Source organism: Tyto alba, unplaced genomic scaffold, assembly GCF_018691265.1.
Source record: "Tyto alba isolate M040663 unplaced genomic scaffold, T.alba_DEE_v4.0 Super-Scaffold_5, whole genome shotgun sequence".
NCBI lineage: Eukaryota > Metazoa > Chordata > Aves > Strigiformes > Tytonidae > Tyto > Tyto alba.
This window is the reverse complement of record NW_024881326.1, coordinates 9650219-9673327: the sequence shown is the minus strand read 5'-3', so window position 1 is coordinate 9673327 and position 23109 is coordinate 9650219. Positions and strand designations below refer to the sequence as shown.

General features: G+C 41.1%; 1 protein-coding gene across 4 annotated transcripts in view; it reads left to right on the top strand.

Annotated features, from left to right (window-relative positions):
• Positions 1–4716: 4716 nt before the first annotated feature.
• The window catches only part of AFF2 (AF4/FMR2 family member 2), a 349249-nt gene continuing 330856 nt past the window's right edge, over positions 4717–23109 (top strand). For 3 of the 4 annotated variants that reach the window (XM_042807366.1, XM_042807365.1, XM_042807364.1), the window contains exon 1: positions 4717–4892. In XM_042807366.1, coding sequence (XP_042663300.1) covers positions 4846–4892 — 47 coding nt within the window. In that variant the 5' untranslated portion in view covers positions 4717–4845. Of the gene's footprint in view, positions 4893–5559; positions 5763–23109 lie in introns of those variants that run through there. The other variant, XM_042807367.1, reaches the window with a different exon arrangement.

Below are 23109 nucleotides of genomic sequence, written 5' to 3'. Positions count from 1 at the left end.
ACACATCTTAACATATGATATATAAGAGTTTGCCACCGTGAACTCTAATGTAATAAAAATACCAAAACATCAAGTCTAGAAAAACTTACTGAAGGATTACTCAGTAGGATGTGAAAATGTTGCCCCTTCCCACAGTAAGAAATCTTTATCAATATATTTTCAGAAGTGATTCTTGAATTAAATTATTCTTGTTTCATAAAATAGGAATAACAATGCTAATAGAAGAATAGTTCTGCACAGTTAAATAAATCACTCAGGCAGCACAGAGATGATAATTACAATTAAGATAGCAGGAAAAGAAAGTTTATATATACAAATGCACTTGAAACTCAGTAACAACATGCTTTCAGTAACTAAAATTCTTATATACTTCCAAGCAGGAAATTTAGCCAAACAGGCAGCACATGATGGGTTCCTACTTTATCTATGTACATCTCAATAGTGATTTTTTTTTTCTCTGATATAGCAGCTTTAGGATACAGAAGATTTATACACTTATGCCAATGGCCTGTTCTTGTGGAGTTGGGTTAAATGTTCTTGTGCTGTAGTCAAACAATTGCTAATGTTAACTTAATTTTCAATGTATTAATGTAATCTGTGTTCTTAATCTAAGGCGCTATAAGTTTATTCTCTATACATGTTTAGTGCAGTATGAAAGAGACACAGAAAGAAAAATCAATCATTACTTCACAGAGAAATATGAACTCTGTTAGCTTCATTTTTCACACTGTGAAAATGACTTGACCTTCCTTTCCTCAGAAATCCAAATATCTCCAATCTGTATTCAACAGCATAGCTGGGCACAAATTTTCCATTAACATTTTCTGGATAGAAAACTGATTTCATTCTTGTTGTTTTGTGGAAAACCAGGGGTTTTTTTTTGGATCAAATGGAGTATTCTCAGCAAAACAGGTTTCCGTGCTGCCTCACAAGGGTTGCAGTTCAGTTAGCTTTGCCTCTGCAGCTGTGGACCACTGGCCTCAGTCTCTCTTGCCCGACTCACCATGGCCACGGTCCTGGCACTCCTCCTTCAGGAACAGGGACAAGAGGGTGGCTTGTGGCAGCTGCAGTCCAGCTGCTGAGCCCTGCCTTTGGAGCAGAGCATTGAATGGGCCCTCGTTACTACTTCTTCACATCTTCCTCATTGTCTCTGTAACCCCCTTTGTGTATCCAGCACCTGTGTGCAAAGCCTTTGGGTAACAAGGCTAGCATGGGATGTATGTAGGCTTGAAAGAGAAAGGGTGAGGCTGGGATGACCTTTCCCTGCTTCAAACTCTGTACCCCACTGTTTGATGCTGAACCTGAAGGAGCAGGTGAGAATTCCAACTGGTGCAACTTCAGCAGCTCTCTTGGTTGCTTTCAGCCTTGAGCTTCCACCCATGGCTGCTCAACCTTGACCACAGCAGCAGCCCAAGGGGGCCAGGCATCTGTGTCTCCATCAGAAGGGTGCTATGGCAGGCCTCTTCCTTCTCTCACCTGAAATAGGGACAACTGCTAAAGCCACCCACCAGGAGCATCTTGACAGAAAGCTGTCCCTGGGCTTGTAGAGCATCATGGTCAGGGGAAGGGCTGGCTGGAGCAGGGCAGGGGAGAGTGAAATGGCAGCAGGACTCGTAGCCTAGAGCCTCGTCGGCAAAACTGGAGTCTGACCCATGCTGAGCCAGCGTTCTCCTTTGTAGCAGACTGCGGATCCAGGCAGTGGTGAACAGGGCCAGGAGGCCTTGCTGATCTTATTATCCCTGTCCCGAGCTGTTGCAGGTGCTGGGCACTGCAGTTGTATTTTTCACTGTAACTGTAAGAGAGGTCATGCCGAGGGCAGTTGCACTTTCTATTCCTGGCAGTTTGTGTAAATGAACCCTTCGCTATTTGAAGCTGGAGCTGGGACAGCCTCATGCTTGCGCTTGCCCCTGGGCTGTCAGTTTGCAGAGGCTGCTTGCTCCCCGCTGTCGGCAGCCACACAGGACAGGAGCACGCACCGCCCTGACACGCTCCCTTCCCACAGCCCTTCGCTCCTGCACCCACGGCCGTGGTGAGCCAGCTCTTGCTCTGGCTGGTGTGCATTGAGGTTGTGCGGGGCCGAGCATGGCTGCTGGCAGCAGCGTGCTGCGACCCTGGGGAGAGGGGTGGCGAAGTCCCCTCCTGCCAGGCCCCCTGTCAGCAGACAGCGTGTCTGGCGCCGGGCCCCAGAGGAGCCCTCACTGGGTGTCTGCAACGGTGATACTCAGGCACATCCTTGGGTGGTTTGAAACCTGACTGCAAAAAGCTGGATCATGCACAGACTTTCTCGTGCGGCTGAGGGTACAGGGTGTTTGGGGACTGCCAGGACTGTCAACAGGGTGTTTGGGGACGTAACTTCTCAGGAGGGAGATTATCTCTGCTATTGCCCTTCATAGAAACAGCAAGTTTGCTTCCTCATGCAGGATCTCCCACCCCTTATCTTCACTAGAATGAGCTCTCAAAGCCTTTTCAGGAACTATTTTGTGCAGCTTTTGCTATTTTCTGAAGAATTGGAAAGGGTTTACTTTGAGAAAGTGAAGGCACTAATACCTGGGAAGTGGTTTTTCTTTCTACTGGTTAAGAGCAAGTGCTGTTGCAGACCCTTTTGGTGCAGGGGTGGCCAGCTGGCATCAGCAGACCCGTCTCTGAAAAAAAGGGGAAGCAGAATTGCCAACTCCTGCAAGTCCCAGTGCGGAATGCTTGTATTAAGTCATTTAGTTGAGTTTAATAGTTCAAGCTCAAGATACTGAAAATAGGTGAGATATTGAATGTAAGTGATTAGGTGTCAGACTAGGTTTTTATTTTTGTTAATAGTATTTTTTTTTGAAAAAAAAAATCAAAAGTTCTGTACCTGTTTTTGGAGAAAAGTTCTGAAAATGTGACCTTACCTCCCATGTTGGTTCAAAATATTGGCCAGAAACTATGATTTTGAATGGGGCTTTTTAAAAGCAACAATGATGCTAAAATAAGAAACAGAAGAGAGGCGTGACTCAAGATATTTTAAAGCTCGAGGCCCAGAGCAGCATGTTTAAGTCTGTTTGTGGAGAAAACTGAGATGCTAGAAAGGAAATGCTGCATGCACCTGCCTGCCCGCAGCAGGGAGAGGAACCGTGCTTTGGGTTTTGCTGGGTGTGAGCACAGACTGTCAGCAACGCAGCCTTGCCTGAGCTCCCTCCCTTTTGGGGGCTCACAAGACACACAATGCAAATGTGAATCTTGCAGTGAAGCCTAAGCTAAGACGATGAAGTCTGTCACATTTGACTTCCACTGATAACAGTTCCACAGCTTTTTCTCAGCAATATTTTTAACCCAGTAGCACTTTTAAAACAATTGTGTATTCCTAAGGAAGGCAAAAATTGTGGATTATATTAGCTGCTCTGCCACTGGTCTAATTTATAATCTTGGACTTGTCTCTTAATTCTCAAGAAGTCCATACGGATGCTTCTGCTGGAGGGTTCCCTGGAACCTAGTCTCTGGTGGCAGAGCTGGCAGCTGTAACTGGCCATGTGAGCCTCCCGCGGCTGGGGCATGGCTGCAGAGATGGGACCCCACCAAAGCAAGGGTCCTTTCAAACTCTGCCAGCCCTAAGTCCCAGAAACTCGCTGGCACATGGGGAAGTTCAGGGTGCGACTGGTCCTGTGGAAAACTGGAGTAAAAATGAACATAGTTTTGGTCTTCTTTTTGCAATACTAATGCATGTACTTGTTTGCTCAGTGGATATATGTATTTAGAATTTTATATTTATAAAATGGATGTGGAAAATTGTAAGACTAGTTCAGAAGGCAGCTGGATACAAAGGCATGCAGTCAGGGTGCATGAATGTGGGTAGAAAACCTGATTTAGGGGATGGAGGGCGCAGTGGGCCCCATTCCCCTTCTGTTGTGTGTGGGGCAGCCTGGGACTGGTGCTCGGGCTCGGTGCGGGACGGGCTCTGCGGGAGCGGGTCTGATGCCCGCAGGTGAGCTGTGCCGCTGCCCGTGGAGCAGGCCGGCAGCGGGAAAGGCCATCCCAGCCGCTTGGCAGGCGCCGCCAACCCCCAGGAATGCTGGAGAGGACTTTTCTTGTTCAGCCCTCCCCGGGCTGCCCGAGCCCCCTTCTCCTGCCACCGCGCGCCTCCCAGCAGGCTGACCCACAGCGTTGTTCGTGCCATGTCTACGCCACGTCTCGTGTCAGTGGGCGTCAGGTTTGTTCACCCCCAGGAGTTGGCTTTGGTAATTAAATTCTAGGTGACTTTTTTTCTTTTTTTTTTTTTTTTTTTCCGCCCCCCCTTCTCTCCTACCACCACTTCTTTCTCCCCCCTCTCCGAGCCCGGCCAGGACGCGCTCAGATTATCCTGAGGCGCGAAGTCGCGCCGCTCCCCTTCGCACCCTCCTACCCCCCCCCCCCCCCCCCAACCCCGCTGTTTCTCCCTCACCGCGAAACTTCCCCGGGCAGGGGCTGCGAGGCTCCGCCAGATCCCGGCGGTGCTGCCGCGGCGGCTCCATGCCGCGGCTTCGGGCCGCCCCGGCTCCTCCCCTCGCGGTGTGCGAAGGGGGGTGTGCGTGTCTCCGTGTGTGTGTGTGTGTGAGTGTGTGTGTGCGCCAGGGCCGCCGCCGCCGCCGTGCCCGCCTCTCCCAGCCAGGCAGCCACCGCGCCGCGCTGCTGGCGGCGGCCGGAGCGGGCGGCGGCGGCGGCGCTCGGCGAGCCCCGGGCGGCTCCGGGCGGCCCCGCGGCGGCCGCCGCTCCCCGCGGCGCCGCTGCCCATGCCGGCCGGGCAGCCCTAGCCGCGCCGGCTCGGCTCGGCTCTCCTCGGCTCGGCGCGGGGCGGGGAGGGGGCACCACTTCTCTGAGTCTCCCCACCAGATCGTTATGGACCTATTCGACTTTTTCAGGGACTGGGACTTAGAGCAGCAGTGGTAGGTTTTTTTTGGGTGTTCTTTTCTGGTGTTTGTTCTTTTTTTTTTTTTTTTTTTTTTTTTTTTCTTTACCCCCCCTCCTCACCCCCCCTCCCCACCCCTCTTCTAACAGCTGCCTCCTTCCTCTCCTCCCCGCTCGCTCCACTGGTGCCTTAGCCTTTGTTGAGGGGCGAAGCGCCCGGTGCCCGCCGGGGAGCCGCCGCCAGGGCCGGCCGGCTCCAGCCCCGCTCCGCGGCCGCGCCGCCGGCTCCGGCTGGTGGGGAGCAGCCCGCGGGCCGGCGGCTGCGGGGGGCGAAGTTGGCCGGAGGGGGAGGAGAAGCGCCGAAACGTGCCGGGGTGCCGGCTGGAATAGCGGCAGCAGCCCCCCGCCCCGAGCCGGGGAGCGGTGCGGAGCGGCGAGGTTTTCCCCGGGATCGCGGCTTTGCGAACGTGTTTACTGCTGTCAGTGACAATATTCCTTTCACGGGGAGGACCGCAACTGTAGTTTTGCTGTGTGGCACAGTTCAACTGTAGCCCTGTTCAGTGTGGGGGCTTGTGTTGCTGTTTTTGCTGGTTTCTTACACTGGATGAAGCGTTATTGAAGTTAGTTTTGGAAGTGGGAAGATCAGTCCCTGTGATATTGTAACAGGTCGCTTTTCTTTTTTTTTTTTTTTTTTTCCCCCCTCCCCTCTCTTCCTCTTTCTTTTATTCTTTTTATTTATTGATTTTTTTTTTTTTAACAGTGAAATTTTAGGTTTATATTACTGTGCAAATAGGTGCACACCTTGAAAAGGTCGGTGCATCTGTTTGAGCGTATTGTAAACTTGTTACCAAAGTGAATGTTAAGGAATTTTCGATGGGTGACAAGTAGCTGGGAAAGTTAGAATTTGGGTAGGTATTCAGTCACTTTCCCGACTGGTTAATGACATTATGCCTATTCTTTGACCGTTTTCATTGGTTCTTGCTTTACTTTTGAATTTAGCAAATACAGTTACAATTCTTTTAACTGTGCACAGTGAAATTCAGTGGTTGGTTACTGCTTTGTTAAATGCTTTTAGGCTGCAGTGCAGTTTGCCAAGAATGAAAGAGACTAAAATACTGTATTTTGTGATCCTAATCTCTAAATGTCACACAGTTTATATGTGTGTGTGCATGTGCATTTGGATCTCATGTTTTGTAGAAGGGTTTGCTTTACTTTGTTGATAATATAAATGTATGTCTAGGAAAAAGATAATATATTAAGTTAATAACTATCATTTTGCCAAACACAGTCTAACAGCTATGGTTACAAATCCAAGATAATCAGAACCAAATACCTGTCACGTTCTATTTTACAGCAATTTGGAGTAAATCCTTGGAACCATAAATTACACTCTATCAATATTAATCTGTAAGCAGGCGTTTTGGATCATGTGCGTGTTTTATCAGCTCTGCATAAACCATCATATTGTATCTTTTAATAACCATTCTGTTGTTATTTAAAAGTAACAATCACAATAAAATTAGTGCTCAATTAAATATTATGTTTCTACCACACTATCTTTACTCTGCTACACTAATTTATTTTGCAGACAACTGATAACCACTGTATTACTACTCAAATAATATTTGCATACAATTTGCTTAATTTATAGTGTGGGTAACATCATTAATTTAATAGAAGCTGTTACAACCCAATATGTGGGTGTAGTTCAAATACTAAGCACGTTATAGGTATTGAGTTTTAATGTTTGCTTAATAACTTACTTTCATTTGGCTATGGTTTTATGTGGATTTAGAGATGTGCATCAGAAAGAAGGAAACTCTTGTGCCTCTGTTTTTCCATAAAATATGAACATATTGCCTTTCTTTCTAGAAATTCCATTTGCTTGCTTTCGTACAGTCAATTTTACAGGTTTAAGTGTTTTTAGGGTTCATGAGGAAAGAATATTTTTACTTTGATTGCTTCAAAGCATTTGATATCTACACAAACTCTATATGGCACAGGCATTCACACACGATTACTTATTGCACAGATCAAGTTGGATTGAGCTTTTAATAATCCAATTAGTATATGCAAGTGCACATGTGTATAATATGTAGGTACATGATCTACACGTAGACGCAAACGTGATATGTATTTTATTGTACAGGGAAAGATTTCAGTCTCTGACAAGTAGTTGCATTGCTTAAGGAGAGTTGAATTTAGCTCATCTATCCATAAATATGTGCATGTGTAGATACGTAATATGTTATACATGCATCAGCTCTACATACCCAGAAATATGCATGCTCAGCCATCAAGTTGTATTAATTTTTGTCTGTGTATCCAATATTATGTGATTACTTCATAATATTTGCAAATAAGTATATATAACATGATGTGTGAATTGCTGCTTCTTATTTTGAAACTGTCCTCCTTCCTTCTGTATGTAAACTGGCCTTTGTAAAACATGTTTCACAAGCATTTATAAGGCAATTAGAGACCCTCTTCTGCATTCCTTGCAAACCCAAAACTTCTGCTAATCTGCTGCAATCGCCAAGAAGGCAAGCTCAGGCCTACAGTGTGTGTGTGGGTGTTTGTATGTATTATCTGTATGCAAAGTACAACAGAAACAGCCTGAATAATAAATATAATATATTTACGGTTTGAGCAGAGATTTTTTTTTAATCTCATGAAAAGGTGTAAATGTAACACTTCCTAAGCATTGCCATTATATCAGAAAATGACTCGCAAAAAGTTTTGGGCTGATGGGAAAAAAAATACAGTTAATTTCCACGCCCCCCCCCCCCCCCTCCCCAGTGGAAGTATGTCTTTGTGTCACTTCATGGAATGTATTTTGTCAAGAACTGTCAAGAGTTACAGCACGCGCTGCCACTGCGTGTGTTCTGAAATTCTCACCTGGCATTCTGGATGATGAGTGGGATCTTTGTCTTGATACAAACAGCAGAATCAGCCCTTTAGTTTCACGTATTAGGGGAGATCACAGTAGTACAAGAATGAGGTGTTTTATTGAACCTTCATCAAGAATGTGGTCTGGAGGGTAGCTGAGGGTTGGTGTGGGGTTTTTTTGTTAACACCTGGGTAAAATGTATAAAATAAGGCCACAGCTATCCCAGTGGATGTTTTGCCAGGTTTCAAAAGCTGAAAAAAAACCCAAAACAATTTAAATGAATCTAACTGTGGCTGAGGTGAAAGGGCCAAAGCTAAAGTCTGCTAAGATTCCTGGGTGAATAAGAAACATTCACCTGGGCTTGCATTTAATATGAGCCATTCTATGAAGGAGAAGGGAGATGGATATAATGAAAAGCTTGAATGCCTGTGTGCACCAAGGGGACCACTTGCTGTTAAAAATCAAATTTCATCTTTTAAATCACTTTCCACGCTTGTCTGTGGTAACCAAGTAAATGAAATCTTGAAGTGTCCTGGGACCATGTGGCTAGATTTGAACCTGCTTATGGAGTAAGGTGGTGCCATTAATCAGCAGCTGGGAAACAACAAAACCCAACAAAAATCCAACCACCCCAGAATATATAGCTCCTCACTAACGCAAACAAAGGGGAAGAGATTCATGGTTTATGATATATTTATTGTCATTGGTATTAATATTTTTTTTAAGTCCTCCAATCTTTAAAAAAGCAGAAGTTGAGAAAATACTTAGCGGGAAAAAGCATGTTGAGATATATAAAATAAAACCTGGCAAAGGGAAGTAAGGTCAGCAGATAAGAGTATCGTTGTAGCTGTGTGGTTGTGATGGGGAAGACTTCTCAATGCAGAGAAACAAGCCTCCTTTTTTTTTTTTTTTTTTTTTTCTCCTTTTTTATATTATGTATCACAAGTAGCCTAATTACAGCAAAACCAGCAAACTGCCAGTTATACAGGAAGAGGCTTAAACTCACTAAACTGTTATATAAATAGAAAGTTCAAAGGTCTGTTTGTGGCTGACAAAGCTGAGAACAGGCCATCTGTGGGCCAGGTTCCTCTCCTGTACGAATGCAGAAATATACTGCATGCCACAGCAGTCTGTTCTTTCAACATAGTCCTCAACCTGGAGGGGGTGATCCTGCTCTCCAGACAAAGGTGAACTGTTTCAGTTCCAGCCTTGGGTATTTCCCTCCCTTCACCCGCCTTCCCCCTTCCCCCTTTGCCTTGTGCCTCTGCAGAAGACCTTCCCGGTTACTGTTCTTTCACCCGGGTCTGTAATAGCTCACTAAAAGTCTTCTGAACGTGGAAACAGTGTTGTGTTTCTGATGGGAATGTGTGAAATAGAGTAGGTAGGCTCTTTGGGAATTAGATTGATTTTTACTTTTTTTTTTTTTAATTTTTTAGGGTGATGGTGAGAGCATTAGTATAGGAGAAAGTCACATTTGAATTAACCTTTTATAAGGTTTTTCTCCCCCTCCCTTTCTTAAGAAATATTACAGTTGATTTGCAGTTACTCTTTGGATTTGTATTACAGACATCCCGGAGTAATTATTTGAAAATGTTTCATTTTCAATTTGTCTTGAAAGTGTAAATGGATGGATTATGTGGCTGGTGGGTGGGTGAGGGGGATTAGATGCTGTCAAAACAAGCAGCTGAGGAAGACCAAAAATAGTCTTGGGCCAAAACCTGTACTTGAAGTACATCCTGATTTAGTAATTCTTCCCTGGCTGATATTGAACTCCATGGAGTGTAAATCTTAAAAGAATTTGGCCGTTTGCAAACATTAAGTTCACATCTATCCTATGAGACAAAATTACTATCAGTTTAACAGCATTTGAATTGTTTTCCTAATGATTCATTCAAGAATTTAATGACTTTTAAAATATACAAATTGGGAAGGAGAGTAGATACTTCAGATACTATTCAGCTATTCTGAAGCCAAGCAGAACTTCAGAGCACTTAAGAATTTTGTATGTGAATGCCAATTATATTGTTTGGGATTTTCTTTTTGAGTAAAAGATGGTGTTATGATGCAGGTTCTTCAGTCAAGCAGAATTATTCCTTTTGTCTGTCTGACAAGACTGTCACTGCAACCTGGAATTTAACTAAATAATTTAAGGGGAAAATGTGACATTCTGTAAAGTATTAAGTTAAATAAATATACTAAATGATCACTGAAAAAAATGTGTGGACACTGCTGGTCTTTTTGAGCTTCTTAGGACAGAGGCAGTATGCTTCAGCACTGTGGAAATTGTGTTGTGATTTTTTTTTTTTTTTGTCTGTGTTATGAGGCCCAAATTCTGTTTTTTATCTGAGTCAAGCAAAATTCTCATCATGCAAGATGAGACAAAATTGGCTCTGAGACCTAGAAAAAGCATGTGGGCCTTGATATAGCAAGGTCGATAGGCAGGTATGTAGTTTTAAGCATACAAGCAGTCCTATTGAAACAACTCTGATTTGAAGTTAAGTTTTACTCAACTGGATTCTCGATCACTCCCAAAATGCATAACGTGTTTTACTAGTGACTAAACCCCAGTTCTCCATGTATTTGGTAATGGAAACTGGTGTTATTTTTGACTGTATAGTACACATTCATCTGCCTGAAATCTATCAGCAGTTTTACATGATTGCAGAAATAACTAGGCAGCCAGAAAGAATGCAAATATTAAATCTCGTTAAAAAAACAACCCCAAAAAACTAAAAGATTCGTAGGAAACCTTTTATACACTGAACTCATTAAATATGTGGAATAAGCATCTAAACAGGTAGACCCCATCTTGTATTTGCCTAGTGCCTTTAGTTTGAGGTAATGGAATTGCTTTGTGTAGAGGACTTGAAGGATTGGGCTCCTGGGTGTTTGTTAAATGTATATAATTAATAAATACCATAAAGTACCCTTGTCTTGCTCCAGCTTGGGCCTGAGCCAGTAGGCAGTGACATCAATGGGGATGCTCCCAATTGCCTTCAGAGGGTGCTGGATTTGACCCTGTTTTGGCCAAAAGGCAGGCTTCATGAAATGTGGAGCAACTCTCTGATGACCAGGATCGGCAAGGCACTTTGTGCACACCTAATACTATGCATGTGGGAAAACTCCACAGAGCTTAATTCTGAACCTGTCTAATTCAAATTTAGTGCCTTTCTTTTGAGAAGAAAGAAAAGAAAAATGGAGAGGGAAGCTTGAATCTTTTCTCTTGGTTGCAGTTAATAGAATGGATTTTATAAAGCCATCAAACATCTATTAACACTAAAAACTGAAACTGTGCCACAACTTTGGGTTTTGCAATGTTAAGAATTCTTTCTTAAGCACTGAAAAAGAAGATAGTAAATCCAGTAGCATTTCAAGTTAATATAACCTTTCAGACCACTCATAATATAGTCAGGACGTCACAACAGTGACTAGAAAAGACAGGTCTTTCATCCTTTTATTGTTACTGAATGTTCTATATTGATGCTTTGTGATAAAAATATTTGTTTAAATTGTTCTAATAGCATTGGTCAGAGGTCAGAAGGTATGTTACTCCTGACTAATGGACGACTGTTGAGGTAAAAGTGGAAGGATGGCAATATATATGTCAGTAACTTTTAAGTTCCATTTTTAATAACTTCTAAAGATACAGTTATTTGACTAAATATTCTCTCAAAGAGCATGTGATACTCAATCTGCATTCACGAGTGAAGATTTTGGGGAATGTATTGGGGATTTGTTATCCAAAACTCTCTACTGGAGCCCAGTCTCACAGAAACTTGAAAAGAATTGCATATTGCTTCTTAATTTCAACAGGACTGTTATTGAGTGCAGTTAGTGCAATGGGTTTGCAAGGTTGGGCTTGTAGTGCTCAAAAAATAATATGTAACTGGAGAGCTGAGGTAAGAGGATAAACCAAAACTTTTTGCAGGTAACTTTTCAGCTGATACAGACTGTTTTATCATCAAGAGACTGTTTTTCAACTTGTACGTAGCAGATTCACACCATAAATTCTTACGACTTTTAAACAAAGGTCTAGTCAGTAGTTTCTTCTGTAAAACTTGATATCATGTTTTAATGACATTTTATTAATGTGTTCAAATCAAGCCACTGAGAGAAGACAACTCTTACTTGGGGAATTTCTTCTTTATGTGACTTCAGTAGTTAATCTGTGCCTTTTTACTGGAGATTATTGATGAGTTCCTATTCCAGGTGATTTGAGGTGGTGAGGTTTAAGGAGAATTAGAGATGATACCACAACTGGAAGCTGATTTTCACTTATAGTTGACACAGAGAATGAGGGAATGCCATTTACTGCATGCAGTGTGTAAGTCTTGTTTAGAGAGGAGCTGCAGTCAGCAGTTCGGATTCCTGACTCAAATGCTGCACGGTGCTACCGGTTATAGTAAGATATGAATAGCCCACTCATAATTATATGGTTTTATAGGGGTGGGGTATTAACAACCAGGAAAGAAAATGAGATAGAGCACCAAGTTAAAAATCACTCAGTTGTTCCTTTGACAAGATTTGACAATAGCTATTTTTGTATCACTGTGGGTGTATATGGTGTTGTGGAATAAGTAAATTCCGTAGCTCTACATTGCTTTCAATGCCTGGGGCTCAAACCTGCAGTCTTACTACTGAGACTAGTGCTTTTTCCTGATGGCACTTTGCATGGACTATTGTCGGGATTTGACTGTAATTTAGAAGTTTTCTTCTTGGTCATTCAAGTGTAGGCCCTTATGATAGGAGATGGTATCTGCATCCTACAAAGTAGAGAGACACCTAAAAGTAAGACTGGGTAGTACTTGGTGGCTTGTGATCTGTTCCGAGAAGGTGGCTTCACAGTGGAATGTTCTTCATTTAAAACATTTTTCAGGTCTGAGGATGACAATCTGTTATGTATACCTACTTGTTCTTTTTTCATCCTTTACTCCATCACTGGTTTAGGTCAAGATTTCACTTGTGAGGAAAAAAGCAAACAATTGTCAGTAGAGAAAGCAAATGTAAAGCTTTAAATATAAAACGTCATTAAAGGTGCCAGTTTCTGTTTATTTCAGTCTCATGTCATGAGGGAAATGAAGATCCTGCAGTAATACAGTGTTTAGGTAAGTCTGTTTCTATGCTGCTGTTAGTAGCCATGCTTATAGTTGAGAAGGTAGTATTCAAGACTTGGAAAAATATATGCCTATTGATTATGGACCTCTTTGTCTGCATAGAGGCCAGTGTGTGATATGATTTCAGGAGGATTAGTTTCAGAAGGTTGCACACTTTTTAGGTCCCTGTCCTGAACTATCAGGTGAGACACCCATAGCTTGGGGTAGCCAATTCATGTATAAAAACTTTGGGCTGCTCTTCCGAATGTGGGGGTGGTTTTTCTTCCAGTTTCTTTCCTGTAGAACAATGGAATGACATTCTTCCTGCTGTTTCCTATGAAGAATAATGATGAGGAATTATCTTCTCTGTCTACAAGTGTTTAAAAACTCATTAGTTAGGGTCCTTGAAAGAATTCCAATACAAGTCAGTGGGTGTGGTGAAGCTGATTGTAATGGGAAGCGGAGTGGGCCCTGGGGCTGGTGGTCAGCAGGGAGGCAGAGCTGTAAAGAATACTGTGCATATGCTATGGTAAGCATTTTCATAGATCTCCTCTGTGGGAGAGGACAATGGCTTTGGAGCTCATATTTACTCAAAAAGCAGCCCTTTGATTTTCATGGCTTTATGCTTCATTGCACATTGGAAGGCCCATTTGTCTTCACCAAGCCTTTGAAGAGGGATAGGTGAAGGGATTGGGGCATTGCCCAATGGCTGAGGGTAGCGGTTGCTTGGAGAAAGAGCTAAGTTGCCTTGCTTTTTTTTTTTTTGTAAAACTTGGCAGAGTTATTGTCATCCTTTTTAAGTTTGTTAAATCAAGGTGAATATATATTCAGGAACAGAACATGGATTCTCTCACTGGCTCTGCCACTAGCTGCTTTACTTTCTTTGGAAGGTCACTTTGTGTCTGTCAAAGTGGGGTAATGATATTTACATCTTTGGTAATTTGCCTTTCTTTTTGTTCAGGTGGAAAGCATGAGAGAGAAGGGCCAGCTGTGTAGTTACCTTTATTTGGTGTTTCTGTTTACTTTTTCATCTTTCTGGGAACTGTTTCCTCAGCTGGGAACTGTTTTTGACATTTTCTTTGCTCTGAACCTCACTCTAGCTATATAGTCCTTCACTAGCTTGCTTGTACTGCATTCCTACAAGAAGAGCAAATATTGTTGACACAGATTGTCTGTGGCATAGTTTATGCATTGAGATCTTGTGTTGGATGCAACTTTTGTGCTGATGATACCAGACATGTGTTTAGAAAAATGGGGTGACACTTCTGGCCACAGACCTTTCGAGCAATGTTGATTTATGTCTCTCTGCTTTACCTCCTTTTGTAAAGTGAGAACAACAACATCTCAGAATTTTACTGGTAGACTGAGGCATTTTGCAGAGAAGTCATTGTCATTACCCCTTCTCTTATACATGGGGGAAAGGAAAGAGAGGAGTAGAGTGACTTGCAGAAGGACTTGGTGTTGGTCAAGGACTGCCGTCAGCTGAGTTCCACTTCACTGCTTGCCCACTCTGATGAGTATATTTTCCTATTCTGCAGGGGTGTGATGAGGTTAAGTCCCTTAATGTTTATGAATGTTTATGGTGATAGAGCAAGACAGGAACCAAGGCAGATATATTACTAGGGGAAAGGCAAGCCCGTAAAGAGAAATGGTAGTATTTGGGCAGAGCATATCTGCAAGAAAAGGTAATCAAAGCAGAGAAGCTCTTCTGAAGGGCAGAATTTATTTACAGTGTGCATATTTGATTTAATTTACCGTGCTCTCAGCTGGACAGTGAAGGCCATGGACCTTTCGGAGACAGGACGATCTTGTTACTCCAGAAGACTTGTCATTTCCCCGGTCTTATAGCAAAGCTTTGTATATGCAGCTGTAGTTTAAGTAAACGTCATATCTTGGACGCTTCACTGAATAGTACATCTACACTTCTTCAGAAGCATTGTTGCTCTTTGGGCCAGCTGCCTTTGTTTCTAGCAGACTGCTGCTTTGTTGGTTAACCCTGGGCATGAGTTTTCTTCACATATGTTATTAGACTGAACATATTTTCTATTTATACCACTTGGGAATACAAATTACTGTGTTGCATTTAGCAAGCACTAGGAAGAGTACATCTTTGTGATGTAAAAAAAATAAATAAATACACAGTCAAAATTTTATTTGAAGGTCTTTTCTTTCAAGGTTCAAAGGAAAACAGACAGCAAAAACAATTGATGGTCTTTATGTCCCAGAAAAGCAGGAGGCATTTGCACATATGTATTTTAATAGACTGGTTGGTGGAATTTGGTTCTGAAATTAACAATGGGCTTTTGAAGAAGGGAATGAATTTTGATGAAATCCTCTCTGTCATTTTAAGGCAATTAAGGAGATTATTAGTAGCATACATACTTAAAAGTATTGTCTTTGTGGCTTTGATAGTTGTCTGTTGGCCAGCAAAGTTGCACTAGAGGGCTGAGCCAAAGGCCACTGCAGCCAGTTGAAGCTTTTCATTCATTTAGTAAACTCTAAAATATACTTAGCCAGAGCTTCCTTTGCTTTCTCACTCTGTTTCTGGAGAAGATGACCTTTACCTACTCTGTGGTAGAGCTCCAGAAATATGCAATCTATTGCAATATTTTTCTTACTGCTCAGTCTTTCCTTCTGTCTTTAAGGATCCCTTGCCCAAACTGACTGTTCTTTAATATGCACATTGAGGGATCATAGATAAGAGAATGTAAATAAAGAGGGTTTTGATATTTGTGTAGGAAAACACCTGTGTGCTTGTTCAGAATCATACAGCCCCACCAGCAGGACATAGAGCACATCTGGATTGTAGTGCATGATTAGGTGTTATCCTCATCAGGATAATAAATAATACACTTTCCTGTCACTTCACTCTGCCTGGTTCTTTCCCCATTACCCAAGACAAGCTATTGTGTGAGAATTTTGCTGGGTTGTAGACTGCTCATGAATCTTGCAGTACATGACATGCAGACATCTAACAAACATGACTGGAAGTTGCGTAAAATACAGAGACATACACAGAAGTCATATGTTTGAGAACACATTAGAGCTTCACAAATAACCTTATACCTAAAAGGCTTTTTTTTTTTTTTTCTCTCCTGTATATCCATAATCGAGTATTCTGATAGCTGCATTTCAACCAGATCAGGGTTATTTTAGATTTTGTAATGATTCTTGCTTGTGTAAACTCACACAATCTGCCTGCAAATTCAACTTCAATGATAAAAGGTCTCATCAAAAAATTGAGGCAGGCTAGAATGTTTGGTTAAGATTTAATATCTTTCTAACTAATTAGAATGCAGTGTCAATATATACTCTAGTATGTGTGGAAAGGAAAGGAACATAAATGATACAGTTCCATTGTACCAGGTCTTTTGTAAACAATTAACGGTTAGGTGGATGTCTGAAGCAAGGGCGAGAGAATTGATAAACCTATTCCAAAGGGCTTGAAAAGTTGAAGTGAATTCTAAATGTAGATTAGGAGCAAATGATGACAACCAAGCAAGCATTACCTCACTTGATTAATTTATAAGGATACTGGTCAATGATTTTTAACCAACAGCTATGCATAGTAGAATCCTAATGGGATCTGTCTGTTAAGATTACATAAAGTAGAGCATTTGATTTATTTCATAGCTTTCCAATGCTCCACTTTAACTTCATACAAATAATGCATTCGTCACACTGGATAAAATGGTGTATTGAATAAAGTTGCGATTTTGTCTGCTTCTTATAATCTGATTTTTATAAAGGATTAAATCTGTTTTAGTAGTTTATTCATATCATAAAAGAGATTGTCGGTTGAATGAAATCTTTACATCTGCCACTTTCTGTCTCATTAGAAAAGACAGTAACATAAAGTTCCTCATTTCCTCCCAGTCTGTTTTATCCCCTGGTGTGTCTGAGTGTGTATATTTTCTGTACATGTTTGTATATTATAATGTCAGTGTGTTTTCAAAGTTGTGGTTAAGACTGCGTCACAGCTTTGGGGGAGTGATATAGGGGTTTATAAATGTTTTGGCAAAGAAAATACCCAGCCAGGAACAAATGGGGAATGCATCAAGGGGTGATTGTCAAAAATCTGAAAATGATGGCTTTTAGTGGCATGACCACATGTGTATGCATTGCAGTTGATTCGATAAGGTATTAAAATACCCATAGTACTTTACTGTGAGTATGTGTACATCAGTGAGTGCATGTACATGCTTAATGATACATGCATGTTGACTTATATCTGATTTAAGAGGACGTGAAGATTGGGCATTCCTCTGAACTTGAACAAGAGTTGTCAGTTGTGATCAAACTGTCTGTCATTTATCTGTCAAGATTCCAGTGTTTTTTAAAACATTCTTCTAATTCAAAGACATGGTTACTGGTTTTATTAAGGTACGTATTTAATGCAAAATTACAAAATTAGGCATTTTTATCCATTGTTGCCCGAATGTTGGCTTATTGTTTGTGTATTTTATTCCTTTTGTTTAAATGTGTGTCATTGACAGGATGCTGCTGTTAGAACTGGCAGTTGTTTTCATGTAGATCTTTAAAGTCAGAGCAGCAGATGGTCTTTTCATAGAGGTTTTCTTGTGTTCTTGCCATTTCTGTTTAATCCCATTAAGTGTATAGGGCCAGCTTTAGTCTTCTGAACATGAGGTTCTCATGGTTTCTGATGTCGAGCAGAGAGGTAGCATCTAGCTCTCTTAATTGACTTTTTAGTCAATTAAGATTTTAGATTTTGAGAATCTTGGTTCTCCCTTCTGAGGACTTGCTGAGGATGAAACTTCTTCATTCACATTTTCATTTGTTGATACATGTTGCAGTTTTACTGGCTCTGGCGTTTCAATCTTGGCTCCTTTTCCCACATTGAATCAGTAGGAGTATTTTGATATAAAGTGTGTAGTCAGCCCCTTTTATATAGCAAGGAACCGCTTGCAAGCTTTGGTTGCAAAGGCAGTGGGAGCAGCTGTAGCACCTGGGTGGGCAGGGAGGCTTGTGCTGGGCTCTGCCCTTGCAGAGGGCCCTGGGTTGCTGAAGTGTTAATACAGGATTATACCTATTTAACTCCCAGCACAGGATTGGGCCTGCCTTTGACTCCGGCAAGCTTCTTTAATAAGACTTTAAGAATCACGTATCATTCATCAGGCCATTTTATTTTAGAAGGAATAACAATGGGGCCTAGCTTTTTGCTCCACACTGGCCGTTTTCACTGCAGCAGTGGTGCACTTGCTGACTGAGCTGTACAGTCACAGCTGAGTCATTTTCTGCTTAAATTGTGTTTGTTACCGCATTTGAGGGAAAAAAACCCTTTACTTGTCACAGAAGTGGTTTTGGTCGTGAGTACATTCCCATGATACAGAATGTTTCTCAAATGGGCAGTAATGTTTGCTGAAGTGGAGATATACCCTACGCAGTAGTTTTTGGGGCCAAATCCGGGGAATATGCACAGGTTGGTTTGCTGAGGACAAGTAGTTCCCATTTGGTGTTACTGAATGAACAGTGCCCTCTTTCTCATCTAAATTTAAGTATCTGCTGCAGCAGGTTTACCTATACCCATGAAGCAGCTCTAATATCTCTTGCTTTAAAACATCTCTTGCTTTAAAAATGCGTGGCCTTAAAAAGCAGATACAGCTCCAGTGTGCACTGGTGTGTGGCTCCAGTGGCACTGGGGAGGTGGGCATTGCAGGTGTATCAGGAGCCAAGAGAGCCTTCCTCAGCCACCCTCCTCCTCAAGAAACCTGGCCTGTTGGAAGGGTCATCCTGGAGCTGCACATGGCTGGAGCACATGTCCATCACTGCTATTGGAGAATGTTCAAACCTGGCACCTTCTGTATGCACAGCTGGTTAAATGGAAGTATTTGTCACCTTTCTCACATATGCAGAAGCATAATTTCAGGGGTGGAAAGTGCGTGCTGGTTACATACAGTTCTAGTTGCTATTCAAGAATGTGAACTGATGCTGGACCCATGGTTTCATAACACTGAGGACTAATGCAACCTTCCAGCACTCTGTTAACGAATTATCCTTTGAGATGGTTACAGCAATAAGATGCAGCATAAGTATTTAAATATGAAAGAGCAGTGCCACACTGTTTATTTTCTGTGAGGAGTAGTGACTATCTCTGAATAAACAGACAACAGTCTTTTATGAGAGATTTTTGTAGTATTTTATTTGGCAGCTGTTTGTCTTAATAAGAATTCTTCAATAGTATTTATTGTATTTTGTGCTGGTAGGGGGGAGAGCCAAAGCAGAATCTGGGTGGTTTTACTTGCTTTACTCATGAACAATAAGAAAATATTGCTGTATTAATTACTGTTGTTCTTTATTGGCAAAAATAAAGAGGTCCTATAATATGAAATTGCTAGTATAAGGAAGGCTTTGATTTTCTCATTAGCACAGGATATTTTGCATCTGTTCTGGTTCACGAGTGCATTGTCGGCACTTAAATAATAATAATGACTCAGTAATGAATAAGAATAACAACAAATAGGCATGTGAGTGTGCAGGCAGTCAGGCACCCTCCGGTGTTTATCAGTAGGTTGGTTTTGGAGGTCTTGCAAAATGAGCTGTTCCCATATGCCCATTCAGATTTTCCTAGATCATTGTACAGTCGGGAGATGCATTTCGCTGCTGACATGGCTGGGTTATATACAAGTACTTTTTTCATTGTGTGTCAGGAGTAGTGTTAAAGTTCTCACTTGAAATGGAAAATGTACGTTTCTTCCATTTAGAAACATTTAAGCCTCCATTTTTCTTCTGTTCTATTTTTATTTTTTGTGAAGAGAGTCTTAAGTATCTCATTGTTTTTAATTCATGAAAATATCAGAGCTTTGGACAGTTCTGTCAGTCTTTCAAGTACATTCTTAAAAATATAGCTTGGAACATCTTCACTGGAGTTCAACTCGGTTTGTATCAAAATTGTCCCTACTTCTGTAGTTACTATTAACCAGATGATGTTAAACTAATGTTAACAGTCTTTCGTGAACATCAAAAAGCCTCTGAATCTAAAATTAAGTTTCAAATTCTTATTTGCCTCTTAGTTTATAGCACTGTCTCATCTTTTATAAAGTCACCTGCCTGCCTGTATGAAATTCCACACACTACAATTTATGGATTTCATTTTTTCCAGGTCTTATCTAATGCTGAATATTTAAGAACAGTGATAACTGAAGGATAGCACAATACTCCCTTTATTGTTAAAGCAGTAGCTAATTTCATCAAAGACTGTTAACTTTTAGCCTTGTTCTCAAAATAATTTGGTCTAATGATGTGGCTTAATGTTTCTGAGTTTAAGAGAAAAGAAAAATGCTTAGTTCAAGTTGGGGGAAAAAAATCGGTAATTATGCTTTGAGTTACTATTTTCTTAAATTGCTACTCTGCATTGTGAATTATAGCCTTGTGACCCTGCAGTTCAAGTGAAAGTCACAAAAAAAGTGTGTGTGTGTGTATAAACAATGATCTGGAATTTGACAATTCTGGTCAAAATATTAAAGTTCTGGTCTGACAGGCAAGAGGGCATCTTCTGTGTGAAGGGTCTAAATTGTACCTGCCATTTAATGCCCTTAAAAGACTGCCTTAAAAATTACTAAAAAGTGGCCTTATTGATTGATCCAAGTGATACTTGCTTTAAGAAGTCTGCATGTGTTAATGTGCACTTCAACAATATCTGTGAAGCAAAGGAAAGCAAAAATGGATTTTTTTTTTTTCCTTATTGATTAAAATTATTTTTTGGTCCAACAGTCCTTAACTATAATGGCACAAACCTTACAACACATGCATGGTTAAAATGAAACACCAAGGAAGGAATAATAAAAAGAAAAACAAAACAAAACCCAACCTTCTGCAACTTAAACAGTTTAGTACTGAATAAGCCATAAGAAATTGGTAGAGCAAGTAGTTTAATAGCACGTGACCTGTAAAGTACTTAAAATGATCTATGAATGGAAGATACCCTAAGTCTGCTTCTTGTCACAGTAATTTGTCTGGCTTAAGGGCAAAGTAAGTGGGTCTCCTTGGCAGTACAAGAGCAAGTAGATCACCAGGTAAGATCAGATAGGAGTCTCTGGTGGTAACAACAGAACTACAACAAAGCTCTTCTTTTGACACCATTTCTGCTGCTGTTACTGCTGTTCATAAGTGTGCTAATTATCATAAACCTGATAAGGCTTATATTAATTGGCTGAACTAAATGTAAATTCTGGTTAAATAGAGAATAGTTTAATAGACTTGACAGGTGCTGGTTTGCTTAGCTGCTGTGTTGAGAGTAAAGGCATGCTTCAAAACAAAATAAATATCTGTATTTTAACCCTTAGATTTTGGGGAGGCTTGAAATACCCATATTTGACAACTGAAATAGTAAAGTTTACTGTTTTCAGAATATCTTCTGCCTTTTTCCCCAGTCCTGTGATACTTTATATAAGGACAATTAGTTCTTACCTTTTTTGTATTGTAGTGAAGTCCCTGTATAGTCATTTGTCACGTATTTGCATGGCACAGAGTACTGTGGCCTGTTTAGTCTCCAGACTCTATTACAGTAGTAAATGTTGGATAATAAATAGCAACAACAACCAATCTGATGGCTGGAGACTAGATGTAGAATTCCAGTTAGAGGGTACTCTGCATTGGGCTTTTGGGCAAATCATCTCTCTCTCTCTCTTTCACTCTACACATTTGCAAAATGGATACTTTAGTATACTCTTGGCTTTAGAGGCTGTTTAGGGCATGCCTAGCAGTTGTGAAGATACTTTGAAGTCTTTCAAGTATCCTTCATATGTCCAAGCAAAACAGTGTCAGTATTAAAATGGTCATCTTTTGCTTGGGAGGAGGGTGTTTCAGGCCTTACAGAAGTTATTAAATGCTCAGTATTCTAAGTGTAGACATGGAAATGGACATAGAAACAAACATGATACCTCTGGTAAATGTCCCCAACGTTCTTTGGAAATGCTGGAATTTTTTTAGTATGTTTTATGTATTCCTTAATTAGGCATTGCCATGAGTGCACATGGCCTCTTAATTTTAATTGTCAGGAGAGCTGTGACACAATAACACGTACTACAACATGCCACAAGAGCAGTTGGCTTTTGTCGTTTCTCAGCTACATTTGATTACTTTTTAAAATATTTTAACTATTTTCTCCATTCTCCCTCCAGTAAACATAATATTCACGGTAAGGCAGACAGCTCTGGAAACTCATGTCCTCTGCCTATCAAGAGGCCTTGGCAGAACGAGGTTCTTCCTCTGTCTCAGGTCTGGTTGCTACCAGAAAGAAGGCAGGGTATTTCAGTCCCTGTTGTCCCTGTACTTGATGCCCACTGTAGTATGAATCATGCTTGCTAGGGACTGACTTTTGTATTCATTCTTGCTATGTAATACTCTCCGTCAAAAAACACTCCCAAAGCAATTTCCCACCAGCCCAGCAAAAGGCAAACCTATTGTGAGGCTTGTGCAGAGTTTCAGGACTCTGTAATCTCACTGTGAATGGGACTGGAGTGGTACCTCAGTTAGTTTTGATGCACGTGGGATAGAAATAGCTGTGTGCTTTCTGCCCTGTGCATGCCACCTGTTCCAGTGAAAAGAGGAAGCCTTAGTTGCTTAGAATGGTCACGAAACTAGCTGCATTTTACTGAGACATACAGTGCAAATAACCCCTTGTTTTAAAATACGTGAGGTAATAAATTGACTGTTCAGAAATTAGAATGCAGCTGGACTAATTTCCAGGGTGAGGGTGGCTTATTTCTCTGGATGCTCCCTTTTCTATCAGTGCACGGTAATTACCAGTCGTTACACTTCATTTTTGATTACAAGATCATCACATGCATTTACTACATGCAGTGCTTTATTGAAGCTATCCTGTATTATGTCCACAAAGTTCATAAACCAAAAAAAAAAAAAAAAAAAGGGAAAAAAAAATACAATTACTTCCTGCCTGAGGAGCAGGCTGCCGGGCTTTTTTTTTTTTTTTTTAGTTTTGTATTCACTAATTTACTGTTTGTTCTAGAGCAGCAGTGAGTGGGAGTTAAACTTTAAGTGCACATTTGGCTCTTTAAAAAGACATTTAGTGTACAATTACTGCTGTTTACCATCTTATAATTGTGTGTGTTTAGGCTTAGTCAGGCTTAGGAAGATGGGTATCTGTAATCTTTGAGGGCTACAACTCCCTGTCCTAGTTTTTACAAAAGAGAAAGTAATTATAGATATTGAGATAGATACAGAGATAACACAACACTTTGTGCTGTGATGTTTTAGTGATTAGTGTAAAATAAACACATAGACACAGAGAGA